At 35.6% G+C, this 27347-nt stretch overlaps 1 protein-coding gene across 3 annotated transcripts in view; it reads left to right on the top strand.

The window, feature by feature from the left end:
• The window catches only part of Psmd14 (proteasome 26S subunit, non-ATPase 14), a 90770-nt gene that overhangs the window by 49124 nt on the left and 14299 nt on the right, over positions 1-27347 (top strand). For all 3 annotated transcript variants that reach the window (XM_021186006.3, XM_029470729.2, XM_085834851.1), the window contains exons 4-10: positions 2203-2274; positions 2517-2636; positions 5275-5345; positions 6256-6406; positions 18226-18333; positions 25343-25417; positions 26929-27054. In XM_021186006.3, the coding sequence (XP_021041665.1) occupies positions 2203-2274; positions 2517-2636; positions 5275-5345; positions 6256-6406; positions 18226-18333; positions 25343-25417; positions 26929-27054 (723 nt within the window). The remainder of the gene's footprint in view (positions 1-2202; positions 2275-2516; positions 2637-5274; positions 5346-6255; positions 6407-18225; positions 18334-25342; positions 25418-26928; positions 27055-27347) is intronic.

Raw genomic sequence — 27347 nt, 5'->3', positions numbered from 1 at the left:
GGTTTTCTTTCATTGATGATTGAAAAAAGTTTCTGGATTCTATCAGAGATATATTTAAGGTAAAAATATGGTCTATTTTTAAATAATTATTTCCTGGAAAATTGAAAAAGGCTATCAGATGACACACAGTTTTTAAAGTTGTTCAGTGTCCAAGAAATAATTTGAATATGGTGTTTATCATTTTAAGGCTAAAGTTTAACTTTCACAAATGTATCATCACATCTAACGTGATGTAATCCTCAATTTTTTCTTAATCTTTCTTTAAACTTTTTATTAAAGATGTATTTATTTTTGTTTTATATATAGGGGTTTTGCCTTTATGTCTGTGTGTGCACCATATATGTGTAGTGCCTTTGGAGTTCAGAAGGGAGGGGATGTTTCATCCCCCAGAACTTGAGCTACAAACAGCTGTGGGCCTTCATGTGTGTGCTGGAATTCCATCTTGGGTTCTCTGAAAGAGCAGCCAGGGCTCTTAACCACCAAACCACCTTTCCAGCTCCATCTTTTAATCTTTCTTAAATTTCTTACCTAGGGGAACAAAGATTATTAAAGCTTCTATATGTTTATCAAAAAGTACTTGAGCTTACCACTAAGCTTTCATTTTGAAAGTTTCTTTGAAAGAAACAGTGCAACTCCATTCAGTGATAAGAGAAGTATTCGCACCTGGGAACTGGCTAGGCCATGATGCTCCCAATGACTATTGTAAGATTTTTAACAGCTCCAAAAGGTGACAAACTTAGTGTATAAATAGAAATACCTGTAGATTGTTAGTGTAGTATGAGTAAAGCAGTTCTTTAATTTCAACAAGTAAATGCATAAAGGCAAGAGAGAGTGAATGTTTAACATATTTGACATGGTATAGAGAAGTAAAAGCAGTCAGAGCAGTCGGAAACATTGGGCAGAGCTCGGGAATCTGGAGGGTTAGGTAGGGTTGTAGGAGCCAGAGGGGTCAAGTGCACCACAACACGGTCCACAGAATCAACTAAGCAGGGCTCATAGGGGCTCATAGAGACTGAAGGGACAATCACTGAGTCTGTATTGGTCTAACCTCTACTCTCTGCATCTATGTTATGGTTGTGTAGCTTGGTGTTCTTGTGGGACTCCTAACAGTGGGAACAGAGGCTGTCTCTGACTCTTGCCTGCTGTTGAAATCCTTTTCTTCCTCCTAGGTTGCCTTGTCCAGCCTTCATATAAGGGCTTATGCCTAGTCATGCTATCTTTGGTTGATATCCCTGAGAGGCCTGCTCTTTTCTGAAGGGAAATGGGAGGAGTGGACCTAGGTGCAGGGAAGGACTGGGAGAACAGGAGGGAGGGGAAACTGTGGTTGGGATAAAATATATGATAGACTAGATTAGACTGCTAGTATTGAAGAAAGAAAAAAACTGAAGTGCTTGGCATGAAATTGTACTTACTGGTGCTGGATGAGACTGGCTAGAGGGTAAGGACCTCAAGTTGCCCTGTGCAGCTCACTGTGACACTCAGTAGAGATTTGTTTCTTTTGTTAATAATAAACACCATCTTTTAGGAAGAAACTTAGTTGACTCATTTAATCTGTAATAGCATTAAAGGCAGTGGCCAGTCTCTGGAAGTATTTTTCATGCCTACCCAACCTTATCTAGTTTGTTCACACCTGAGGTGGTTGTGCTAAATTTGTTGTGTGTGGGGAAGGCAACAACTTCATTAGGCAAGTGCAGAGAGTATGTTGTTCACAGTTCTCTCACCTAGGGATTAGAAGTCTTCGTTCACCTTCCCTCCCACTGTATCTATGAGTCTGCAGAGTGATCCATTCCCTAATCTGCACGCCGTCTGGAGTTCAAGCTGAAGCAGCTCTGAGGGTCTGCTGTGTTTGTTGATTCTTCAGTTTATCACGCTAGGCCAGGAGAGGTGGCATTCAGAGTACACTGTATTGTGGAGTAATGTTAACTGATGTTGCAGTAATTGGCAGTAATTATTTTGTAGCCAAGGTAGATGAACACTGTGGAAGTAAATTTTATGCCCATTGAAAAGTTGTCAGGATACTGAGTTTTAACTGTTGCTTTCATGCTTGATATTTGTAAATATTTCATGATTATTTATGTTGTAATTGGATAAAAATTGATGTTTTTTCTGAAGCTTTCATAATAATCAAGTTTATTTTACATGTAAGTTTACTTTTGACTCCACTATTCTGTGTACTATAGTAATTGATGGACTTGTTTCTAGGGCCCACCTACAGATGCTCCTGCCGTGGACACAGCAGAACAAGTTTATATCTCTTCCTTGGCCTTGCTAAAGGTAACGAAGGGATGGCGTTACTTGCCCCAGAGCTTCCTTTGCATTTGCTTTTTTACTTTGGTATATTGGTCACCTTAATTCCCTCAGCATAAGGATTAACTAAGTATTAGTTAGGGTATGTCTATAAAATAGGCTTTAATTTCCACAGAAGCAAAATAGGTTATGTGGCAGCATGGGTGTGTGTGTGTGTGTCAAAATTTCAAATAAATGTGCTTTGTGCCCATATATCTCCCTCTTTCCAGATGTTAAAACATGGCCGTGCTGGAGTTCCTATGGAAGTTATGGGTCTAATGCTTGGTGAATTTGTTGATGATTACACCGTCAGAGTGATTGACGTGTTTGCTATGCCACAGTCAGGAACCGTGAGTAGTACTGATGTTGGCTGTTGCATATCTCTTTCTTTTTTTTTCTTTTTTTTAATTCAAAATATTTTTCATCTTTTTATGTTTTTTTCTTTGCTTTAGGAAGCAGCAATCATAAGATTAGTAATACAGACTTTATCTTGTGTTGAATTAAATCATTAGTCCTTTAAATGCACCAGGAACTCTTATAAACTGAATGATGGTAGTACTGAATTACTGGATTTAAAAATGAGTTGCTATAAACGTAGGGTGTTACATTAATTACTCTGAACATTTGAGGAAAGTTTTTAGAAGCTGTATAAAATTTGGATACATGTGAATTAGTCCTACTGTAAGTTTCTGTAGTTTTGAAGTCTGTATGCTGTATACGGTAGTGAATGATATTCAGTTGTTAAGTATTAAAATGTAGACTTTTGAAACCAGTCTACTACCTGTAGTGGCAACTTTGTTTTACCTTCTATTTATGCCAGTAGATTTTTATAAAAAGTAGTGCATTTATACTTTCTTTGGGGATTTTTAAAAATGATTTATTTTATGTATATTGGTACACTGTCCTTGTCTTCAGACTCACCAGATGAGGGCATTGGATCCCATTACAGATGGTTGTGAGCCATGTGGTTGCTGGGAATTGAACTCAGGACTCTGGAAGAACAGTCGGTGCTCTTAGCCATTGAGCCATCTCTCCAGTCCTGTTTGGATATTTTTTGTGGTTGTTGTTTGTTTGTGAGAGAGTAGGCTGCCCTCTAACTGACAGAGATCTTCCTGCCTCTATATTGGAATGCTGGGATTAAAGGTGTGTGCTGTGGTACCCTGCTGGATTTAAAGAAAATGTGAAAAACATTATACAAAGCCAGTATGGTAGCTTATGCCTTGAATCATAGCACTTGAGCGGTGGAAAAAGGAGGTGAGGAATTCAAGGTCTTTCTTGTCTTGAATACTCATTGTGAAGCCATTTGGCCCCACATTGAAACACCAACTCAAACCAAAAATTGTCAGCATTAATTCTACTTATTTTTAAAAACATGATATGTACCATTTTCACTTGTGCATTTTTTTGTGTTTCTCTGATGTTTTTTGTCCTTTTCTGTACCAGTCAGTATTCTTATTAAGGCTAGTGAGGCTTAAAGGTAAAGCTGCTTGCTCTTCTTAAAGGCCCTGACTATGAACTTGCTTTGATAAGGTACATACTAAAGAGCAAATTATAAACAGTTAAGTGATGCCATTGTATGTATATACATATATGTATGTGTGTGTATGCATACACACACACACAGGTAGATATATACACATATATATCTATATGTATGTATATATACATACACACACATGAAACAAGTGTTTTCTGTAGAGCAGCTGCTATAGTATGCAACATATCTGCAAATAATACAAAACAATATGAAAATCTACAATACTTCTAGATGAGGTAAGTAAGTTTTTGTTTTGCTTTCGTAAATTGATTTGGAATTGTTTTGTCTTTCTGAATATCCATTATACTTTTTGTTCATATGGATATGCTATGTTAACCACAAATTTAGATTTAGATTTTAGTCTTAGTCTGCTGTTGTATCTTCTTTTTCTATCAGAATATATAAATACATGAAAATTAACTTATTCCTGTTATAGGTAGTCCCTATGTAGAAAATTAAGGTAATGCATTGTTACTAGGCCTCCATGTAAATGCTTGCTTGATGATGTGAGATAGGCTATTTTGATTCTTATATTCACTCTGTGTAGTAGAATCAGAAAGTATTTCTTCTGGCTCGAGTCAAGAGGCTCTTCTGTAAAGAATATGTCTGCATAGTCACCCCCTCTAATTTCTCCCTGCACCCTACCCCTCCTCCAGTCCTCTTCCTTTTCTCTCTTCACCTTCTCTTTATTGAAAACAAAACCCCAAAAAGATATTCTTAGCCTTGCAACAGAGCACATCTTATTTTTCAAGGATACCTTCTTTGGAATTCAGTATACTATTTGCTATGTTGGGAAGGAAATGTTTATGTTAAACTGCTTCTTAGCTAGATTAGACTTAGACTCCTGATGTTGGAAGAATGCCTTAATAAGACATAGATAACACTGACGTGTAATAGGTCATCCGTCATATTAGCACTTTATTAACATAAATCCTTCTTATTCTGCATGCAGTCATATTTTTATTAAATTAATAAATGCAATATTTAAGAATGGTCTGGGTCTGATTGGTGTTTTATGAGGCAATATATGGTTATTCTTCAAATTATTTCTATTATTGAAAAAATATTATTGTACAATAAATAAAGAGTTGTAGTTCTTCTCCTGTTAGAGAATGATATTAGGAGATATGTTTGCCATAGGTAGGCATAACTGAAAAAAATCATAGTTTGTCAGTTATTTGGTACTTCTTGTAAATATGAGCGACAACCATGAACTTGTAACACCCTGAGTGTTGTCTCAATCATTTGCTAACAGCACTTTGGTACTTGGCAGGTTTTAGAAATCAGTGATTTGAGTACCTATCAAATAACATGTACAAAAAGGTATGAAATTATAATACACAATTAGGGTAGGGTTTTTTGTTGTTTTGTTTTGTTTTTGTTTTTTACAGTATGTTTCTTCTTTTCTTATTTTACTCAGAGGAAAAAAAATTTTCTTTTTTCTAATTTAGGGTGTCAGTGTAGAAGCAGTTGATCCAGTGTTCCAAGCCAAAATGTTGGATATGCTGAAACAAACAGGAAGGTGGGTTTTTTGTTGTTGTTGTTTAGAAATGTACCTTAAAGTTAATAGTATTTCTAAACATCACTACTAGGGGAGGAGTCAATATGGTTGATCTGCCTGTGTGATGCCCCTTGACAGCCTGAATGGAAGTCCACCAATCAGAAAACGGCCTTGTATTAAGAGTCTCAGCTGTCATGTCATAGGCTTGGGCTATTCTGTTCCTCTGTTTAACATCTAGAATTATGTTCTCTTCACTTGTAAACAACACACCTGGTATTTTCTGTGTATTTGAGAAGTGCCGCCGAATGTTGTTGTGAATAAATGTGTGTAGACATGAGTTTTAAAGACAGTAATCCAAGTGTTTTTTTCTCCTTCAAGCTAAGTCTCCCAATAGTTGTCATTCTCTTGCTCAGATTCTTCTACTGTGGAAAAAACTTCAAAATTAATGTTAGCAAAAGGCTCAGCAGCTGAGCAGAGCAGTGCAAATTGGTTTTTGACTGAGTTCCTAGTTCTACTGCTGGTTTAATTGATATTTAATCCTTTCACAACAGTAGATCCTGGTGTCCATTGTTAAAAAATGTACTCTGTGCCTGGAAAACCCAGCTCCCAGAGCTAAGGAGTTAAAGAGTAGATATTTACTTGAATGCTGAAAGGGTAAAAACTGGCTCTGAGAAAGTGTGGTAACAAGGTGAAAAACTGAAAGCCTTATCTACCACTGCTAATGTGTGTCTCTTAATGATAGCCCTCCTTTGTCACACTTACTCATTTCCATGTTTGCTGGAGAATATGGTGTCCGGTTTCAGAGTTTCTAATGGTGCTTTTTCACACCTGTGTGCTTTCATCTTTTCTTAATTTATACCCTGTTAGTGTGTTGTTTCTCTCCTCTCATCATGCATTGCTGTGTTCTGAATCTGAGTGCCCTTTGTTTCAGGCCCGAGATGGTTGTTGGTTGGTATCACAGTCACCCTGGCTTTGGCTGTTGGCTTTCTGGTGTGGATATCAACACTCAGCAGAGCTTTGAAGCCTTGTCGGAGAGAGCTGTGGCAGTGGTTGTGGATCCCATTCAGAGTGTAAAAGGAAAGGTAGAGTCAGTTATAACTTCATTGCCGTCTACTGCCATTTTATACACATGCATGTAATAAAAATCTTTATTTGAAAGTGTTCTTAATTAAACACACATACACACACGCGCACACACACACACACAGAGGAATGCTTTTTATTGAAATTATTCAAGGCCTTAAATGTTTGTCATAGTATTAGCAATTTTAAAAAAATTACGCAGGGGTTTTACTTTTAATTTACAATCATGAATGAATGTTTATCCTTAATGTTTAAAATTTTCATAAATTTGAATGTTAAATCATACTGAAAGCTTCATACATTCTACTAATATCTAATAAATATATCTTTAAAATGTTATTTTTAAAGGGCTTTGTTTTTCAGACATTATGCAGGATATATTCTGGATATTCTAAATATTTTAGACAATGAAAACTTGTCCCAAAGACTTGGTAATCAACCATTCATGTATTTGGAGTGAGGACCCAGATGAATGATTAAATATGCTGACTGATTCTGAAAAGAGGTTAGCTTGCAGAGCACATTGGGTTATATTGTCCTTTGTTGAAATCTCTTTTGTTCTTGTTTAGTTCTCTCTCTCTTTTTTTTTTTTTTGTTCGTTCTTTCGTTTTTTCTTTCCCCCTTTTTTATTTCTTTCTTTCTAGCCCCATATGCCATTTTCCTATTTCCTGCCTCATGACAGCAGGGTGCAGCTCTATTATCACCTTCACAGAGCTGTCTGCAAATGTGAGAGGCAATTCGATTTTGCTCAACCACAGGGAGAGTGGATTAGAAAAACTACAGAACATAGAGAAATTGGCTAGGTGGTTACTGCTTTAAAATACTGCTGAGGTGTCTTGTTTGAGCATGTACTTCCATTGTAGTGCAGAATAATTGTTAAAGTACAATCACAATACACTCACGGAATCCTTTTTATGCAGGTTTTAGAAATAATTTTTAAAGCACTTAGAAATAACTATTAGCTTGATATCTCTCAGACCTGGAGTTTGTAGTGGTGTGGATTACATTCACATCTATGCAGCAGCTGAAGCAAACTAAGTGAGACTGTTAAAACATGGATGCTTTGTGGTACAAATTTGAAATGGAATGTTTTCTGATACCATATTATTATGATGTATAAAATTGAGGTCTTATTTAAAGCTTGATCCTGTGAGATGTAATGTAGCTTTTCAAAGGCAGAACTGTCCCCCCAAACAATAATAGTATCAACTGACATACTAGGCAATTTAAGGAAACTTGGAATGCTTTTTGGATCCCTGTGTTTCAATTTATTCACCCTTTATTTTACTAAGTAAATTGTTACTTATACAGATGAAGTTGAAAGTCCTCATTGCTTACCAGATTTAAAGTACAATGTAATTTTCTGATGTTTAAGGTATCTTTTCAGTAACATAATTTAATAATAATTACTGTCCTAGACAATAAGAATTAAAACTTGTGAAGCTCCCACCACAGTAATTTGCAAGCATTATTTATGGTTTATCTTTGAAGTATAATTCTAGAGAGCAATTTTAGCTTCTAAATTTGCATTAAAGTATTGTGTAATATCGAATTCCCATTTGTTTTTATTAGTTGTAATTCATATGAAAATGACATTTGAAACTATATTCATAGCAAAGGACATGACTATTTTGTAATTTAAAAAAATATGTAAAATTACTTTATAAAATCATATGTATTATTACTTAGCTTTATTAAGTCATAGAATATCATTGAATTTTTAAAATGTAATTATATACAGTCAGTGATCCTTACTGCCTGTTATACTCAAATTCATACAGTTATGTTACCTGTACTGTATGAACACGTCTTTGTCTTTGTCATCTGTATGGCATTTGAGTTTGGTTGTAATTTATTACTTTTTAATTGTTAAGAGTTTTTGACACTGCAAATCAACTAAATGCTAATAAATCCATGATGAGGTATTTTATTTAAATCATGAAATTTAACAATATAATTTATAAAAATAAAGAATTCCATGGTACTTTTCCTTGCTGGTATGTGATTTAGCAAAACTGTCAAAATGTTTAATAAATCTGTGATTAGATCAAGAGTTAAAATGACAGTCTATATGTAAATAACTAAAGTTGAAACTCTGTCATACTTCCAAAACCTCTTTCCTATATAATTTTTTAAATAAATTCCAATATTACCTATGTTTTTTTTTTTTTTTAGCAATTTAGATAAGTATGGATTCTTTCTTCGTCATCTTAATTCATTCCCAGTAGGCTCAGTTTTCATTTAGGGTGACTTGAGTATGTTATAAATTGAGTAATATCAAGGTATTAAAGTAATAACTATTTGGACTTAATCCTAGAGATAGGTACCACTACTGTTACTGTTGCTATTATTATTATTACTGGTAAAAATGAACAGAAATCCAACTCTATAAAATTATACAGCACTTAAGCTTTTTTTATTTGCTCTTGAATACTACATTTAAAGGTCCTTTATAACCAGAGTAACTCAGGAATGGGATGTAAGCACTAGAGGTCATTGCACAGCCTTTTAAGTTCATGTGACAAGGCTATCACTCTCTTCAGCTTCCTGTAGCCTAAGTCAAGGGAGAGGACTTCAGTTTTTCTCTAATTTTAAACAGTAGTTCATATTATTTAAAGTAGGTGTTACATGTGAATTTTTTTCATGTGGTAGGAGTTATATTGACTTTAAAATGTTAGATAGGCTTATTTCCTTGGACTTTGGTGACATCCCTAGCACCAAACAACAAGACCACCATAATAATATAATATATATGGTAAAGAATCCATAGTATGTGCTGAATTATATAGCACAAATACTTTTAAATGATAGAAGTGAAAACTCTTTGCCATTTAAATTATGAAGAGAAAACTCATAGAGATTACCAGAGAGCTCTTAATTTCAACTATTTAATGACAGTTTCAAGATTCTGCTGTAGTTTCCAGTTTATTTGTAAGGTACACATACCTAAATATTTTATACTCAGAACTTCAAATGGCACAGTGGTAACTTCTTGCCTAATTTGCCATGTAGTCACCCTGCATCAAGACTTGCTCCAGCACAGTAGCTTTACAAGTTGATTCAACCTATAACACTGCTACACTTCTTTTTCATATGGAGTTACGTTGTGCAACATCTGAAAACTACTGTACAATGTGGTCTAAAACTTATTCTTTAAAAAATACTAGATTTAGAGAATCAGGCTAGGTTGCTTTTAGTGAGTATGTAATGCTGTCTGCTAACTCTAGCAGTCACAGTGCCTGTTTTCTGTTGAAAACTTACAGAAACTAATGACCATGTAATCTAGACAGTGGCTGGGTTTTTCTGAAACATGTTTGTTTAACCTGATAAGAAATCTTCAACAAGCTTGCCAATATATAGTGAAGTCTACTTTGGTAGCATACCTGGTTAATGCAGAGTCAGTTAGCAAGCCCTGAGAGGAGCAGGGTGAGCTGTGGCTCTGCTCGCAGGCTGGACAGCATCAGGAAAGAAACCCTGCCGTGTGGGAAGAGGGTAGGCAAACACTGCACTAGGTGCTTCTGGGTAGTCTCATTCTTTCACAGATACCAGAACCATCAAACATGGAGCACTGGGAAGAAATACAAACATAGAAAAAAGTAAATTAGAAAACGAGTATTTCTAAGGGCTATCCTGGTTCCCCCCCCCCCCCCACATATTTAGGAGTTGGAAAAATGTAATTTTCACATGTTAATTTAAAGTTGTGGTAGTTTTACTTATATAACAGCTCTATTTTCTTCTTATTAAAAATCATACATATAAATTATGTAAAGAGACATGATTAAACAGTGAAGACCTTAAACCAGTTACCTAATTTTTGGTGAGGCTTTATTTTATTATCTGTAAAACAGGAACTTTTGTATCCATTTTGTAATATTTTGAATATATTTCAATGATACAGACACTGATTAGAGAGTATGTATCACATATACATAGTGATATTGATGTATATGTCTCTTAGTTGCTATGTAATAAGTGGTATTACTGTGGAAAGTAAAAACTAGCTTTTAAAAACAATATAAAATATTAACATCTCTGGAAATCTTAATAAAAATAAATCTGCGTTAACCCCTAATTTGTTCACACTTAGGAAAATGGTGGTAACAGCTACAAAAGAAGAGAACCTTTTCATTTCAGAATTGTTTTTTAGTGGATATATAACATTTCAAGGATATTTTCTCCAGGTATATTAATGAAGAGAAAGGGGATATATTTTGCTGAAACTGGCCTATGGACTTGAACAGTTTCATATTTTATATCACTTAGATATGAGAATACCTATCATTCTTGCAGGTATTGATATGCAAATTTATATAGGTGATATAATTATACATTTTCAACTAGGACTTTAATGGCAATTTTAGATAAAATACTGAAGGAATAAATGTTATATAGAGGTAAAATTTATTTTAATCTAAAGCTGTATGTTAATGTACACTGAACTAATTAATGTTACTTTAGTACTATTTGTTTTCAGTGGTGTGATTATGTTTAAAAATCATTTGAATGCAGCATCTGTATTGATTAGGAAAAATGGAATTTAAAACAATGTCCCATTACCTATAAGAATATTACAGACGTTTGGCTTACTGATGGTTTTACTTCCGTAATCATCTAATTATCCAGCCATTCCCCATGCTGATGAGCACTGGGTGCCAGGTATGCACTGGAGATGCAGAAAAGAGGAAGGTCTGCTCTCACTCATAGTGTTAGTTTGTTAGTTTTGTGTGAGTAAACAGTGGGTTTAATTAAGACTCTCTCCTGCAGCATCACATGTTAATTTTTAAGAACATATTGATTTGACATTAGCTCTTAAGGAGGTCTTTCTGAACCTAGGCCTTAGTTTTGAGAGGTTTAATGTGTTTCTATAATTTTCTAAAGAAAGTAGAATTGATTATAGCAAATTTCTTCAAAGACATCGGGTATTGTTAGACTATTATCAGGGAACATGTTTACAGCTATGTTTTACATTACAACTGGACTTATTGTATAGTCTTTATTCTAAGTAAAGCTGTTCTGTGAAACTTCCAGTTTAGTCTGCCTCGAGATGTGATAAATGCATGGAAACTAAGTAGTACAGAAGTGAGAATATATTGTCAAACCTAATGTGTGTTAATGCACACTGAACTTTTAAATCATGATTGATAGCTTACTTTCTATATATAAAATAGTCCACAGACAGACTTCCTTAGAGTTTCTCATTTTGTTATGTATTTGTTTTATGTCATTTTGAAGAGCTTTCTTGTTATACCATAACTACTGTTATAGAGTTGCTATCTGTTATTAAGTGAGCCATAAACCCTGCTTTTGTATAAGTAAAATTTAATCTTTTCTAGCTTTTGTGTTAATGCAGTTATTATATCACATAACTTGCTAATAACTAGTATACTGGTTTTAGCATCCACTTAGGCACAAATCATAGTTCTACCTCTTACACATTACAGTATATCATTTACTTTGAGTTATATATAAATAAGTCTTAGTTTCTTTATTTATAAACTGATGCATTTTTTGGTTATTATCATTTACAGTTTACTTCTTGATAGTTGAAATGGTTTAGAAAGATAATTTCTACCTACTAATAATAGTCAAATATTAAAATTGTTATATATATGAATTTAGTTGATGTTTTTCATGCTAAATACATTTGCCATTTGAGTAATGCTAGTTTGAAGGACATAATTTGATTTTCTTTAAAAGATGATGGTATAGTACAATACATGTACATAGACACCTTACTTGCCCATTGCTATGTTAACACCATTAAGCCTTAGTCCTTAGTATCTAGGATTTTTTTCATCATTTACTTTATATGGGCCCATTAGTAGGAACATCACTTTTATTATCACAGTTTGATATTAGAACAGGATCTAAAATCACTTGTTCATTTTGTGTAGGCTGACTGTAGCTACCTACCAGAGACAATTGGCACTCTTGAGTTGGTATCAGACCAGCAATAGGTGTTGGGCTCTTGAAGCTCATTAGAAGTCCCCTAAGGAGTTCAATATTAAGTGTGCTGTTTGTCACCTGTGTGCTGAGAAACATCTATCACTCATGAATAAAGGTTCTAGAGATTAGCGTGTGTGTGTGTGTGTGTGTGTGTGTGTGTGTGTGTGTGTAAAACAGAACAGAAAAGGGCCATGGATTTTTAAGAAAGGCAAAGACTGAGGTGGTGCATTGGCCAGTTAGGTGGGAGGAGAGGGAAAGGGAGCTGTGAGTTCCTTTTTTTTTTTTTTTCATATATCAGGTGTCTCAGGATAGCAAATTTATAATTATGATTTGACTTTTAGGGTAACTTTTTACAGTATTTACCCCCACAGTGCTGCTCTTTGTTAACTGTGTCAGGTTGGGTGCTATACAGATCATAAACCAAAATGCGATTACATTGACAGTCTTTTTTGGAGAAAATACCAGTAATAGATAAAGGCTTGAGAAATGTGGTTCAGAGTAAGGAGGGCCTGGCCACAGGTTTATAGAGAGTAGTTGAATTACAGTTACTTTTTAAAGGTGTCTTTATTTTGGCAGAGATGGCTAAATTCTTGTTCCATGGTTGTGTTTAGTCATTGGCTGGGAGCAGCCCCAGGGTTTCATTGCCTGGTGTGACTGCCCAATGGATTAAAAGGTGCAGCAGCTGGAGTTTAGAAGTCAGCTGTGCTGTCCACAGCAGGTTCTATTAGAGAGAGAGAGAGATCTAAAGGGACCAGCTCTGTGACTACCACAGTTAACAAGAACTGTAATGACAAGCACACATGTATTATTTAATCTTGTCACCAGCTCTGTGAAGTATCATTCATGAGCAAACAAAGAGATTGAGCCATTAAGTAACTTGTCTTAGGTCACTTGGCTAGCAGGTAATAGACCTACAATTTTAACTTGGAGAGGAACTGAGTCATAGGTAGGCACTCAAATTCCATGCAAATACTAAAAAGTTGTGCTCAGTTTCCTTCTATGATTTAAGTAAATTCTTTTCACAATGTTCTATAAATCTAGAAATGTCTAATTACCTTTGCATTACTAGTTTCTAAAAATGGATTTGTTTTCATTAAGGGATATATGTTCAAAACTTGTGGGTTTACTCTTGCATTTTGATACATGTCTTCACTTGCCAGTAAAGTACATTATGCTAGATCTGCCCCATCCCTCTTCTTCCCAGTATATTGAAATTGTACTACAGATCTGTAGCTACAGTAAGCAATTCTCTGAGGATGAAGAAAGAAACTGTACATTCACATAGGAATTTCTTTTCCAGAGCTAAAATTGACATTTTATAAATAATTTCCGTGTTGCAAACTTGAGACCAAGAAATCACAGCAATTCAGTGATATGCATTTGGCATGACTCAGTTTTAGTTCTTAGTGCTTTTCATTGGAAATGGCATAAAAAGTAAGATATCTTTGAATTTTTTATGCTGTGGGCTTACAAGAGATGGAAAATGTTTTTATCTTATAGACGCATGACAGTGCATAGCAGCAGAAGTAACGAAATGGTCACAAACCCCCACAGTATTCCCCAGGTCACATTCATTCTTAATTTTTAAAGAATCTAGAAACAAACTAAGCAGTTGATAACCGGCCATTTCCAAGCAGCAGTGTTTGCTGTGACTCTACTGTTCTTCCCCGGCTTCTCATCTTATAGTGGTTGAGAGATGGAGTCTATATGCCATTGGGTTTACTACATGCTTTTAAGTGTGGAACTTAGCTGTTAACTGCCTTTTCTTTTCTTTTTCTTTTTTTAACTATTTAGCATTGCTTTTGGTCTTAATCTTTTCCTTCCTTCCTTCCTTCCTTCCTTCCTTCCTTCCTTCCTTCCTTCCTTCCTTCCTTCCTTCCTTCCTTCCTTCCCTCCCTCCCTCCCTCCCTCCCTCCCTCCTATTTTTTGTTCTTATTAACTTATAGGTATTAGGGTGACCTATATAGCTATAAAAGATTCTAAATAGTTAAATTTTCCTACCCCTTTGAGCTCAAGAAAATGTGTCATAAATGTTTTAACATCAGTTCTTCCTTTTGTTGTGTTTTTGAAACACTTCCACTGGTCATTGACTTCAATGTAAGTACAGTCGGCAATGCCCTTGGAAGTTAGTATGAGAGGAGGAGGAAAATAACAGTAACCTCTGCTGGAAGTATATATGTAATAAAATACCTTTCCATTAAATTATATTGAATATTGCTTTAACAAAAAAGCTTCATTTGAATGTAAAAACCAGGGTTGTAGTTTGATGCTTTAGAAATTTAGTCTGCTAAATTGACCTAGAGAAACTTGGAATAAAAAGTAGCATGTTGAATGAGCTCATATATATACTCATAGAAGAAGTCAAGACTATGGACTAAACTGAATCTGAAAATAATTACAGCTTAATTCCTAAGCCAGATTCATCATTAAACAGAAATGATAGGTCCTTGACCCTTGGGTATGCTTCGAATAAACATGGAACTCAGTATTGTTTTCAAAACTATTTTGATTTTGTAAGCTGAGACAGATGTACAAGAAAGATGCAGTTTTTATTTTGTATTGGCAGCTTCCAAATATTTAGTATCTATTTCCAAGAGTTGCAATTAGTAAAGCAACCATGGTACTGAAGTCTGCACATCCCACAGCTAATTATATTTGCAAGGTCAGAGTGAATACATATTTTCAGAAAAATAAAGGGTTATATAAATATGTGTCTTCTACTTGGCTGTTATATCACAGTTTGTTGATCTGGAGTATAATGTGTACAATTCACAAATTTGTCTGATAACAGAAAGTGGTGTGTGATTGTGTTTATTTTACTAACCAGTATATTCACAGCAATCACTTCCAAATATCTCTCCAGTAAAGATGTGTTAATTACAAAACAGACAAGGTCTTCTATTATATTAAAGCTACTAACAAGAAGACAGCAGGAATCACACATGTAAATAGCATCATCAACCCCTATTTTAGTCCTCTGTTTTGATCTGTGAGTTGCGCATAGACCAAAGGTGCTATTAAAGACTGAGTGTATGAAATAGGCAGCATTATATGAACAAAATTTATTCAACAAGAAAACAGACCTTTAACATGAATTTAACAAGCCTGAGAAATTATAAACTATCATATGCTGCAGATTCATGCAGTGATAATAAACAAAAAAAGGAAAGTAAGAGGTTTCCCTAAGCTAGCCAAACTGCTAATGGTTTTGTTATAAGCTGTCTACTGTTGCGCTGACCTCTGAAAAGTCTCAAGGCACTTGTACCAGAAAAAAATTAACTGGTCAGGCTGGTAAATAGAGATCCAGTGGGTTTAGAGCTTTGATAGAGACAGGCATTTTTTATTTTTCTTCCTTCAGCGTGGAGGTTATTGTTGCTATGAGGAGGTGATTTTGATGTCGTCTTTCTTTTTTTTTTTTTCATTTTTCTTTGGGTTAAATTTTGAGCTTCACAAGACAAACTGGTTTCTTGTGTACATATTTCAAAGTAAGCCATTAAAAGAAGCAGGGTGCTTTAAGAATGCATTATTGTTCCTCCTCCCCCTCCAGTGCCTTAGCTCTTGGAGATTCTTTGTTTAGTGTGTTGCATTTTGATTTATGCTCCTAACAATGAGTGACCACTTGCTGTCATTCTGTTGCATCATTCTGTAAATACACAAACATGGAGAAACGCCCTGAGCTTAAACACACCTCCAACTTCTCACTAGGGCTTTTTCTTGAATCTTACTGTGGCATAATTAACACCTTCTTCACCCATTGCTCATTAGTGTACTGGACATTAATGAGTCTATTTTGATAGGTTGTCCTAAAGGAAAAATCTACTTATTCTCACAGCAGAGAAGGCAATTATAAAATTGTACAGAAATTAAAATGTAGAATATATTGCCATATTTACTTTTTATTGCATGTTAAATCTAATTTTGGTCTGCAGGTTTTTGAACATGTTAGTTTCCTTAAGACAGTTGCTATAGTGATAGAAGAGAATTCCTTTAATTTTAGTGTAATCATTTCTATTGCTGCTCAGGAACTATCAGTCTGAGCAGGTCATTTCATCTGGGTCATAATTTACTAGTTGAACAACATATTAAATTCTTAAAGCTTTGTTGTAAACTACTCTTTTTTTTTTTTTTTTAATTTCAGGGTTAAAAAATAGGTCATGGTATCCACTTAACTGTGACCCAGTTGGCATTTTCATCTTCTTTTATGATGCTTACACTATTCTATAGAAATGACAAATTTTTTTCATGAAAATTGCTGTGTAGTGTTTTAGTTTGAAGACAGTTGGAATAAAAATGTATAAAAGCATTTCATTGGGATCTAATATGAAATTTTCATAATTTACAAATTTTTTTCCCGGATATGATTTTTACTGAACTCCAAGGATGGAATCATAAAGGAGTTGACAAAAACAATGATATGCTGTTCTATATTTACAGTTAGTAGTTAAAAGCAGTTGTTTGGAGTTCTGATTAAACACTTGGCTTTGGAGCAAAAGAAATTTTGGAAAAAGTTCAGGCCACAGAATTAAAAGCAACATCAAAACTTGACTATTATTATTATTAGGACAACAGGAGTGTACAGAGAGACCCTAGACTATCTTGTAATGCTTTGTGTAATTTTGTTTGCTATAACTATTAATTTTAGACTCTTCAAAGAGTATAAATAACACTTCTTTGAGGCAGGGTCTCACATGTTATCTCTGGCTGGCCTCAAACTCACAGAGATCTGCCTGTGTCTGCCTCCTTAGGAACGCTGAGATTAAAGGTATGAATGTTGGGATTGTACTCATGCACCACTAGGCTGGGCTCAAACGCCCTTCAGATAGATTTTTAGACTTGATTATATTTTAGTTAGCTTAACTTGAAAATAATAGCTTTTAATATTTTAGTGTATTAACGCAACAGTTGTATACCTGAAAACAAATCCCGGTAACAGTATTTTTGAAAACACTGACAGTCTTAGTTGTTTAGTACTTTGGAGGTGAATCAAGAAGTGCTGTATTGTTGTTTCAAGATTGTCTTGGAGTGGTAGTCTGTCTTAGTATCACATGGTTTTACCTAAAGTGTCTCATTTTAAAAGCTTTATGTTCTTTCAAATTTGAATGAGCATGTCAGCAATAAGATACTGGAAAATAGCTGGTTCTTATTAGTCTCTTTATATGAAAGAGCTAAATAACATGATATGGGTTATGAAAGAATTTGAATCTTTAATAGAGAAAAAGACTTTTTTTCTACGAACTTGTAACCTATTATTTCCGATTGAGAGGATGGGTGACCTTGGTTTTCTTGTATTGTACCTCCTATCCTTGACAGTGGCTTGGATATTTAAAGCCATCAGACAAGGTATAACATATTTCAGAGTCAGAAGAAGCAAAGAGTATCTGACTAGTAGAGAATACATGGGCAAGTGACGTGCTGGCTGCAATTTTGTTGTCATTTCAAGTACAGTGATGGTATAACTGATGTGACAGGACTGGGTCTTCACTGCAGTCCCTTAGCTTGTGCTCACTTTCAGTTTTAGTTTCCCCGTCACTCAATTTTGACTAGGAAAACTTTAGGTAACAAATAAACACAGCAATGAAGGTTATTTGCTTGTATGCTTAGTAATGACATATTTTTAATAATAAAGATGCTAAGTTAATATTTTGCTGCTTCATGAAAATCGCAATAATTGGTGTCACCTTACATTACAAGACAGAGGGTGGTATACTGATGGCACTATCAGCAGGAGGCTCTTTTTATTAATATTATAATTAAATGATTTTCTGGAAATAGGCCAGAAACAGATGCAAGTTGATCTTGCCTTGTCCACTGTTGCTTGGCACCCACCATCACTTGTTTTATAAAGGAACTGACTTGACACCTTGTTTTACAGGTTGTTATTGATGCCTTCAGACTGATCAATGCTAATATGATGGTCTTAGGACATGAACCAAGACAAACGACTTCAAATCTGGGCCACTTAAACAAGCCATCTATCCAGGTAATGATGATATTTGATAATGTGTTAAAAGTCTGTTTTGTTATTTAAATGTGCTGTCATCATTTTAAGATCTAACTCTGAATCATTTTAATTTTCTTAAAAGCAGTCTTTTTTTTTTTTTTTTTTTTTCTTATTGTTTTAAAAGAAAACACAAGCTCCTTTTCAGGCTGTAGGTTTGAACCAAGCCTGTGCAACAGAACAAAACTCATATGTGTGTATGTATGAATATATGTATATATATCAAGAAAAGATGGAACTAAACTACTGTTGCAGAGAGTTAAATTAGCCTCATCTGAGACAATTTTTAGTAGAGTTTTAAATTTTTTACCATGGTAGTATAGGAGAACTTCTCTTGATCATATCTTCTGTGTAGTTAGCATCTATGGGGATCAGTAAGTTTCGGGTGGGAGCAGTTAGCTAACCTAGATTGGATTCTTAGCAGTCTTCAGAGCAATAAAAAGTAAGGTGAGAAAAGCAGTGTATTTTAAGAGGACACAAGAAACCGCTCTTAGGTAGTATTTCATTCTTTCTACCTTTTTTGTTTTATCTCCACCTTTGGTTAAAATTCTCTAAAACACATATAAGTATTATTTTTGATGGGTTTATATTTTGTTTATCTAGTGATATCAACCGCTGTTACTGTGGTTCTTTGGTATTCAGACACTTAATACCCCTTTGAGTGATAGTGTTTTCTTTGTTCCATTCACGTGCCTCATTGTTTCAATACAAGTCTTTATTGTCTGTAGGAAATTATGTTAAATGTGTTTTTAAGTGCACAGTCTGTGTGTCTGTGTAGGTAATTATTTCTCTAAAGATTAATTAATCAGACAAAAATACCATGTTTGATTAAATAGGATACTCAGGACGAAGACATTAGAGTAGCTACTGCTACTCCCCTTCTGAAACGTTGTTTTGCTTTAAGGTCTTTGTCTTTGGGGAATTGTGGCATTAACAGTTCACCGTGGTCCAGCCTTGATAACTTTGTAATGTTAGGCAGTTTTGCTGTTAGCATTCATTCTAGTTCTTCATCAGAGTGAAATGTTTGTCTTAAAGAAATGAAGTATGTTTCTTTTGAAATAAATTTTTTTTAACAAGGTAGGGCGAAACTATGGAGAATAATGAGTATGAAATAAGCTACCAGAGATTTTGCTTGGGCACAGACAAGCCCACACTTGCATGTTCCAAGAGAATATATTATTGGGTCTGTTTAGCCCGTGATAATGACCTTTCTCACACACCCCCATAGCATCATCAGCTTCATTATTTTCTACAAAAGGTTAAATAGCATCTCACAATCGAGAGTCATTGTGATTACTACTACATGGTATATTTCTGCCAGAAGTTTTTACTAATTGCAAGTCAGCAGCCACCTGTTGCATATTTCCTTTTTTAAATTGAAACACTGCCTTTTAACTTAAGACAAAATCGATATTGAAGTCTGTTTCTTCTGCACTAATCCACTTGGTAGTGTTTAAGCCTACCTTCTATTTTTAATTAAAAATGGACCCTTTGAAACAGCTTTCCAGCCTAAGTTAAATGACTTCTATACAAAAGCTAAGGTGGCATTGTTTTTCCTATTATTTTAAATTTGTCTTGTCTCCCAATTAGAATCTATAAATATGTTTATTTCATAGTTTTTGCAGTGTTCATTGGAATAACATCTATCAGGGTGCTTTACAATTTTAAGACAATTTCAACACTAAAGTTTACAAATGGGATCAAGCCAAAAAGAGACACACCTTAAAACACTTAAATTTTGTAAAACAGGCTAGATAGCAAATCCATAATAGAATTTGAAGGTATGTATGTTGATTTTTTTTTTTTAAGTTGTTGATTAGAAACCTTTCAGAAATACCACCTTTTATTTTGAAGAAAAGTTCGTTGGTGTTAAGAGGGAGCTTGTTCCCAAGACAATGTAGAAGTAAGTGGTAGAGATCTGACCACAGGCATTAGCATACATTCTGGAAGTCATTGGTGATTTTCTAGCACTGCTTTTTCTGTTATACTTACTGACAGATGACAGTGTTATGATCACATTGTAAGCTATTTAACAGTCACAGGAAAGTTTAAATGGAATATATAGGTTCTCCATTTAATAAGTACATGTTTTAGAACTTGTACTTTTATATTTAGTCCAACACATTGGATTTGATTATCTCTAGATAGCACAATAATGGGACTTTTTGTCCTTGTTTTCTTTATCCATATTGGCACATGCCTATAACCCCAGCACACAGGAGGCACAGGTAGATCTCCATGAGTTCCAGTCCAGCCTGGCCTACAAAGTGAGTTCTAGGACAGCCAGGGCTATACAGAGAAACCGTATCTCAAAAAACAAGCAAACAAACAAACAAAAAACAAAAACAAAACAAAACAAAACCCAAACCAAAAACTTTGCAGTAAAACAGAATACCTAAAATATAGTATTTTATGTGATTTTTTTAAATGCATTTTATGTGTGAGTGTTTTGCCTGCCTCTGTGTGTGTGTGTGTGTAGGTGTGTGTGTGTGTGTGTGTGTGTGTGTGTGTGTGCATGTGTGCCAGTGTTTGATACCCGTGGTAGTTGGAAGCAGGAATCAGATTCTTTAGAACTAGCATTTTGGATGGTTGCAAGCCTGCAGGCAAGTGCTAGGAGTTGAGCCAGGTCCTTTACAAAAGCAACAAGTTTCTTTTAACCTCCGAGTCACTTCTCCAGCTCAAGAAAATACTATTTCTCATTGTTCATGGCAGTATTGAAGTAGTTAACAATAAGTTCTATTTTCACTCTTAGAGAAACTACTATTTTAAAAATAATTCCTAAAACAGTACTACTTGCTTCTGGTATAATACACAAAACTATATTATTTTGTACCTGGAACATTTGACCATCAGTGTTTAGAAATGACAGTATTTATTTTAGTGATTAAATTTTTTTTAAGTACTCCATTAAAAACTTGTTGGTTTTTTGATATTTCAACTCCATAAAAGTCACACTTAATTTTGAAGTTGTTATCCTGTGTACATTTAGTAAACATTGGTACTCAATACATGCACCAGGCTTTGACTCTCCCAAATGTAGCACTGAGCATGCTTGCATTGTGCAACAAAGTTAAAAGTATTTGAAAACATTATTTTCAATAATTATAAGATGCAGAGTTGTAAAACAGCAGCAGTGAGACAGTCATAGGCGTGTTCTAGATGAGGCAACTGAATCCAGAAAACTGAGTTGTTTAAATTACTCTTGACATGTGCAAGACCTGGTAGACCTTTTCATTCTTTTAGATTATAGTTGGAAATTTCATACAATTTTGGCATGATTCATATGTTGCCTATGTGATACTTTGGTTTGTTTTGAGATAGAAATTCACTCTGTGTCCAGGTTGACCTCCACGTAGTACAGGCTGGCCTCAAACCCAGAATTCTGCTTTAACCCCCTGAGTGCTGTGATTACAAATATGTGCTAGAATGCCCAGCAAACTGTCTTATAAAACCCCTGATAAATTCACAGCAGATAATGTATGGAGATTTAACCACACATAGACTAGACCTATATCCATGGTTTTCAACCTTGGGGTCTCTATCCCTTTAGGGGTCAAATGACCCTTTCACGGAGGTCACCTAAGACCCATCAGGAAAAAAAAATTTCTGTTACGATTCAAAACAGTAGCAAAATTAATTATGAATCAGCAACAGAACTACTTTTATGGTTGTGGGACGGGGATCACCACAACATGAGGAACTGTATGTATTAAAGGGTCCTAGGAAGGCTGACAAACATGGATGTCTGAGGTCCTCTTGTGTAAAGTCAGAAGGCTTCCGGTCAGTTTGTTTCAGTAGGTAAGTAAGGTTGTAAGACTGGCGACTGTTTGTGATAATGTAATCCTAATTACATTTATCAGAGTAGTATAATCGAAAACCAAATAGTGCCACCAAACACTAGGTTGTTTCATTGGCACTGGTGATTACTGTTTGAAATGAAGGCCTGTCTGTGGGTTCAGTGACTGGCCCCTGGCTTTATTGGGTGTAACCATTGTTAGTTTTTCCACCATGCAGTCTTTAGAACAGTTAGTGTATTGCACAAAGATTGTGGTTACAACTAATTTTCACTCACCAGCCAGGCTGTGTCTTGCTTTGAGAAATGTTCAGACTTAACTAAATCTCCAACCAGAAGACAAACTTCCTACTGTGTGCAAGGGTAAGTTCAGGTTTAGGGAATCTGTGAACAGGTCCATCTTATAATTGCTATGGTACAGCATTTATAGTAAGAGCTGATTTACTACATCTGGTAATTTTTGAAATAGATAAGGGTTTAATAGATTCTCTTAGTGACTAAGTTTCATATACCATCCACTTGAAATCAACTTTGTATTTCTACATGAGATCAATTGCTTTCTATTAGCTTTATAGGTTATATTTATAGAACATATTAATAATGTGACAACTGATTATTTTAGGAAATTCCAAGTGATTTGATATTAATTTTTATATTTCATATGTTCTTTGTTACTCCTCTGTCATGTGCACATAGAGCGAACCTACTAGATGGTTGGTTGTGTTAGAGTGTGTGGGGTGTAAAGCGTAAGCCAGGCAGTCTCTGGGCATTCTCCACCTTTTCTTAGCAATGTTAAGACTTAGACTGTAAAACCCGAATTAGAAAGTGGTGGGTATTTGGTTAGCTCTATCTTTATTTCCCTGATCCAAATCATTTTGTATTTTTTTTTTAACATTTGTTTAAAAAAATTATAAATTGCTGGGCGTGGTGGCACACACCTTTAATCTCAGCACTCGGGAGGCAGAGGCAGACGAATTTCTGAGTTCGAGGTCAGCCTGGTCTACAAAGTGAGTTCCAGGACAGCCAGGACTGTACAGAGAAAACCTGTCTCGAAAAATCAAAAAAAAAAAAAATTACAAATTATAATTCTATGTCTTTGTGTCTTAGGAGGCTAGTAGTGGATATGATATATATATATATATATATATATATATATATATATATATATATATATATCAATCTCATAATACCATTGTGAACTTAAGTTGCTAGTGTTAGGTACTTAAGCAGTATGTAACATAGTCACTTTTCCTTTCACTTTTTTTCTTAAAAATAATTCTTTTCTCCTCCAGTGTGTTCCGCCCACTGTTCCTCCTCCTCCATCTGCTTTTCGACCATTCATACCTCCCTATCCACCTAACTCCAAGCCTCTTAAGAAAACAGACAAAAACCAGATCAATGAAAACATAGAAAAGAAAAAGCACTACACACAAAAAACACAAAACTATAATATACAAGGAAAAGACCAGTAAAAAAAGAAGAGTGTTCAAACAAAGCAGTTTGAGGCAAAAATACCATTGGATTAGGTTAGTATTGGTTATCTGCTGCTGGGTACCAGGCCTGTGCTTATTTATGTGTCGTTTGTGAGCCTCCACTAGAGAGAAATACTTTAACTTTTGCACGTGGTGGTCAGTTGGAGAGAGCAGAGTCTTGGTATGGATGGGAGCTGGTGCACACTTCCCACCCTCAGCACTGGGACCCTGGCTGTCCTGGACCACTGCAGGCCTTGTGATTGCTGCCACAGTCTTGGAGTTCATACATGTGTTGATTGTTGTGTCTGGAAGACATTGCTTCCTTGGTGTCATCTGTCCCCTCAGGGGTGGAGTGTGATGAAGACATCTTTTAGGTTAAGTGCTCCAGAGTCTCTACTTTCTGCACATTGCAGTGTTGTGAGTCTCTGTGTTTATCTCCCATCTACTGCAAGAGCTTGAAGCCTCTTAGGATAGCTGGGACATGCATATATGGATATAGCAGAGTGTAGTTAGGAGTTATTTTATTGTACATTCCTTCACAGAACAATAGCCTTGGTGTTCCCTGTAGTCCCTCCCCTCCCCCCCTTAAATTGCTTAAGTTTTTGTTGTGATTTATCTATCTTGTGTCCAATGAAAACAAATTCTGATAGGTGAGATTTTGATTTCTTGTCACTGAAGAACATCAGTGAAATGGAAATGGAAAAGACCAAGCTTCTGGGTCTGGGCAGGGCTCAGTTGACGAGAGTCTGCTGCACAGACGTGAGGGCAGACAGTGTGTATGTGTTACCCTGGTAGATAGTCCCAGCAGCTCATTGGTCAGCCACTGAGCTGAATCAGTCAGTTCTGTGACTAGGTCTTGTCGTAAAAATTAAGGTGAACAGCAATTTAGGAAGACTCCTGAAGCTGACCAGAAAGGACAGACAAATACAGTGAGCATAGGCATGGACCTATCCACCTTCCTCATTGCTAGTTTGGAGACTTGCCTGGACACAACTAGTGAACACTGAATTAACAAGCAGGGAAACCCGGATTAATGTGGATGAAGAAACATGCGTACTGTTGACTTGTTTTATATTTTTGCGTACTCTTGAGTTTTAAATTTTTCTTCTGAAAAAGCACATTGCCCTCTAAACACCATAATTCGAAAATAGTTGTGAGTAGTTAGAGTGACTCAGGCTTCACTGCTGTGACCTTCATGGCTGTGGAAAGTTTTCAGTGTGTGAAGTACCTCTAGTGCTTTAAACTTCATCCTCAAGCCTGCAGCTGAGAGCAATGTTCATTTATAATAAGATCCCTTCTAGTTTTATTTAAACATTTACTAATTTATTTTGTTGGGAGGGGATTTGCAGGAGTCAGTTTTATTCTTCTACCATGTGGGTCCAAGGGATTGAAGTCGGATCTCAGGCTTGGTAGCAAGGGCCTTTATCAACGAATCCTTCTTACTGGCCCCAAAATGCCCTTTAAGATCATGGCAGAAAAGCTGGGCATGGTGGCCACACAACACAACAATCTCAGGACCCTGAGACAGAGGTGGGCGGATCTCTGTGAGTTCAGAGGCAGCCTAATGTACCTAGTGAGTTTTAAAACAGATCGGGCTCCATAGTGAAACCTTGCTAAATAAATAATACATAGATACATACATAAGAGGTGGATGTATCATGCATAAGATATAGCAACAGTTTGATTAAATGAAACATTAATTTATCATTTTAAAATTTGTTTTTAGGCATTAATTCACGGATTAAACAGACATTATTACTCCATCACTATTAATTACCGGAAAAATGAACTGGAACAGAAGGTGGGTGTATGAAAAATCTTTTCCTTTTTCTTCTATGTCTGTGATGTATTTTATGCCTCCGGGTATATTTCTGTACTGCTTGCATGCCTGTTGCCCTTGGGGTCAGAAGAGGCTGTTGGAGCCTCAGGAATGGTGGAACAATAGCATCGAACAGCCTGCGCTGTGAGGTTTGTTTTGTTTTCACATGTCATAATGTTTTCAATTATCAAAAGAAAAAATTAACTTTCTTCCAGTGGTAGTACTTAATTGAAGGCAAATTCTAGAGTACGACTTTTGAAGAAAAGTTTATCAAGTTAAACTCTTGGCTGGAGAGATGGCTCATGGGTGCTGCTCTAAGAGGACCCTGGTTTGGTTCCCAGCAACCATGTCAGACTGCTCACAACTGCTCGTAACTCTAGCTCCAGAGAGCTGATGCCCTCTGCTGGCCTCTCCACACTCATGCTCATGCTTACACATAGATAAAGTTTGAAAAAGTAAGTCACATGAGAAATTACTAGGGGACATTTAGAGAAACACAGAACAACAGCAGAATACAAACTCAGTTGAGTAGAGGGTTCAGCAGGTCCAGATAACTCCTCTTCCTTCTGTGCATGAGAGCAGGAGTTGAGTGTGTTGGAGCCATGTGGCAGAAGGCTGGGACTAACTCCCTAAAGTTTTTCTCTGACCTTCACCTGCATGCTGTAGCACATATGCCCACCCAAAAAACAAACAATGTAGTAAGAGAAAATGGGAAATGTCTAAGGCAGATGAGGTGTCATAGCCTTTGAGATGCTGAACCAAATCAGGAAGTTTGTGAGTTTGAAGTCAAACTGGGCAACATAATGTGACACCGCCCCCACCCCCACAAGTACACGTGTGTGTGCGTTCATAAACCCCTTCTTTAAATTTTTGAATGTGTACTTGTCTGGTTATTTATATTGTTAACTGATATCCCAGCCCCAATGAATTGATGTGTTTGAAAACTAGACATGTCTGTGAGGTTTTTTTGTAGTTTTGTTTTTTCGGTCCTGTCAGTAAGTAGTGAGTATTAAGTTTTTAATAGCAAACCTGTGTGTAATTTGAGAGTTCAATGCATCCTTTGATTCATTATGTGTGTGTGTGTGTGTGTTTATTTAACTGCTGTGGTTCAATATTTTAGAATCTAGCTAGACCCTGGTGATCTTAAATATAACTGAATAAAGTTAAGAAAAAATGTCCATAGACACTATAAAAGTAGTGTCTTATCATGAAAGGGAAGAAAGATCTTTGTTAAAACAATATGAGATGATTGATTTTAGTCAGTGTATTAGGAAAGGCATCTGTCTCTGATGTGGGTACCAGAGAGAGACAAAGGCATGGATTTGGAGCACCAGGTATATTAGTATAAATTTAGGACATTTCCAGCTGGTACTTATTTGAATGAATAAATTTATATTTAAATTCATTAGTTTTTATGAAGGTTTTTTTTTTAACAAGACAGAGAAAAGAAATATTTTTAACTCAACAAAACTATGTTTTCCCTGTATTTTTAGATGCTGTTAAATTTGCATAAGAAGAGTTGGATGGAAGGATTGACACTTCAGGACTACAGTGAACACTGTAAACACAATGAATCGGTGGTAAAAGAAATGTTGGAATTAGCCAAGAATTATAATAAGGTAAAAGTCATTTGTTTCTTCGCAATTGTCGAAATGTGTATAATTAGGTACTGGATAGTTATACAAAATAAGTAATTAAAAATAGAGAGGCCTCTTTTGTAGGTTTGATAATAAATCTTGATGTATAGGCAGTCTGGTCCCTTTGTAGCCATAGAAACTAAGTACACAACGGCCATTGGGTTTTTCTTAAATAGGCAACTGGGGAGCTGAAGAGATGTCCTAGTAGTTAAGAGCACTTGCTCCTCTTAAGAGAGAACCTGAGTGGTGCCCAGCACCCATGTAAGGCAGCTGAC

This window comes from Mus caroli, unplaced genomic scaffold, assembly GCF_978045245.1.
Source record: "Mus caroli unplaced genomic scaffold, Mus_caroli_1 scaffold_2, whole genome shotgun sequence".
Classification (NCBI taxonomy): domain Eukaryota; kingdom Metazoa; phylum Chordata; class Mammalia; order Rodentia; family Muridae; genus Mus; species Mus caroli.
Note: the sequence above shows the minus strand (reverse complement) of the source record. Positions and strands in the feature narration are given on the sequence as shown.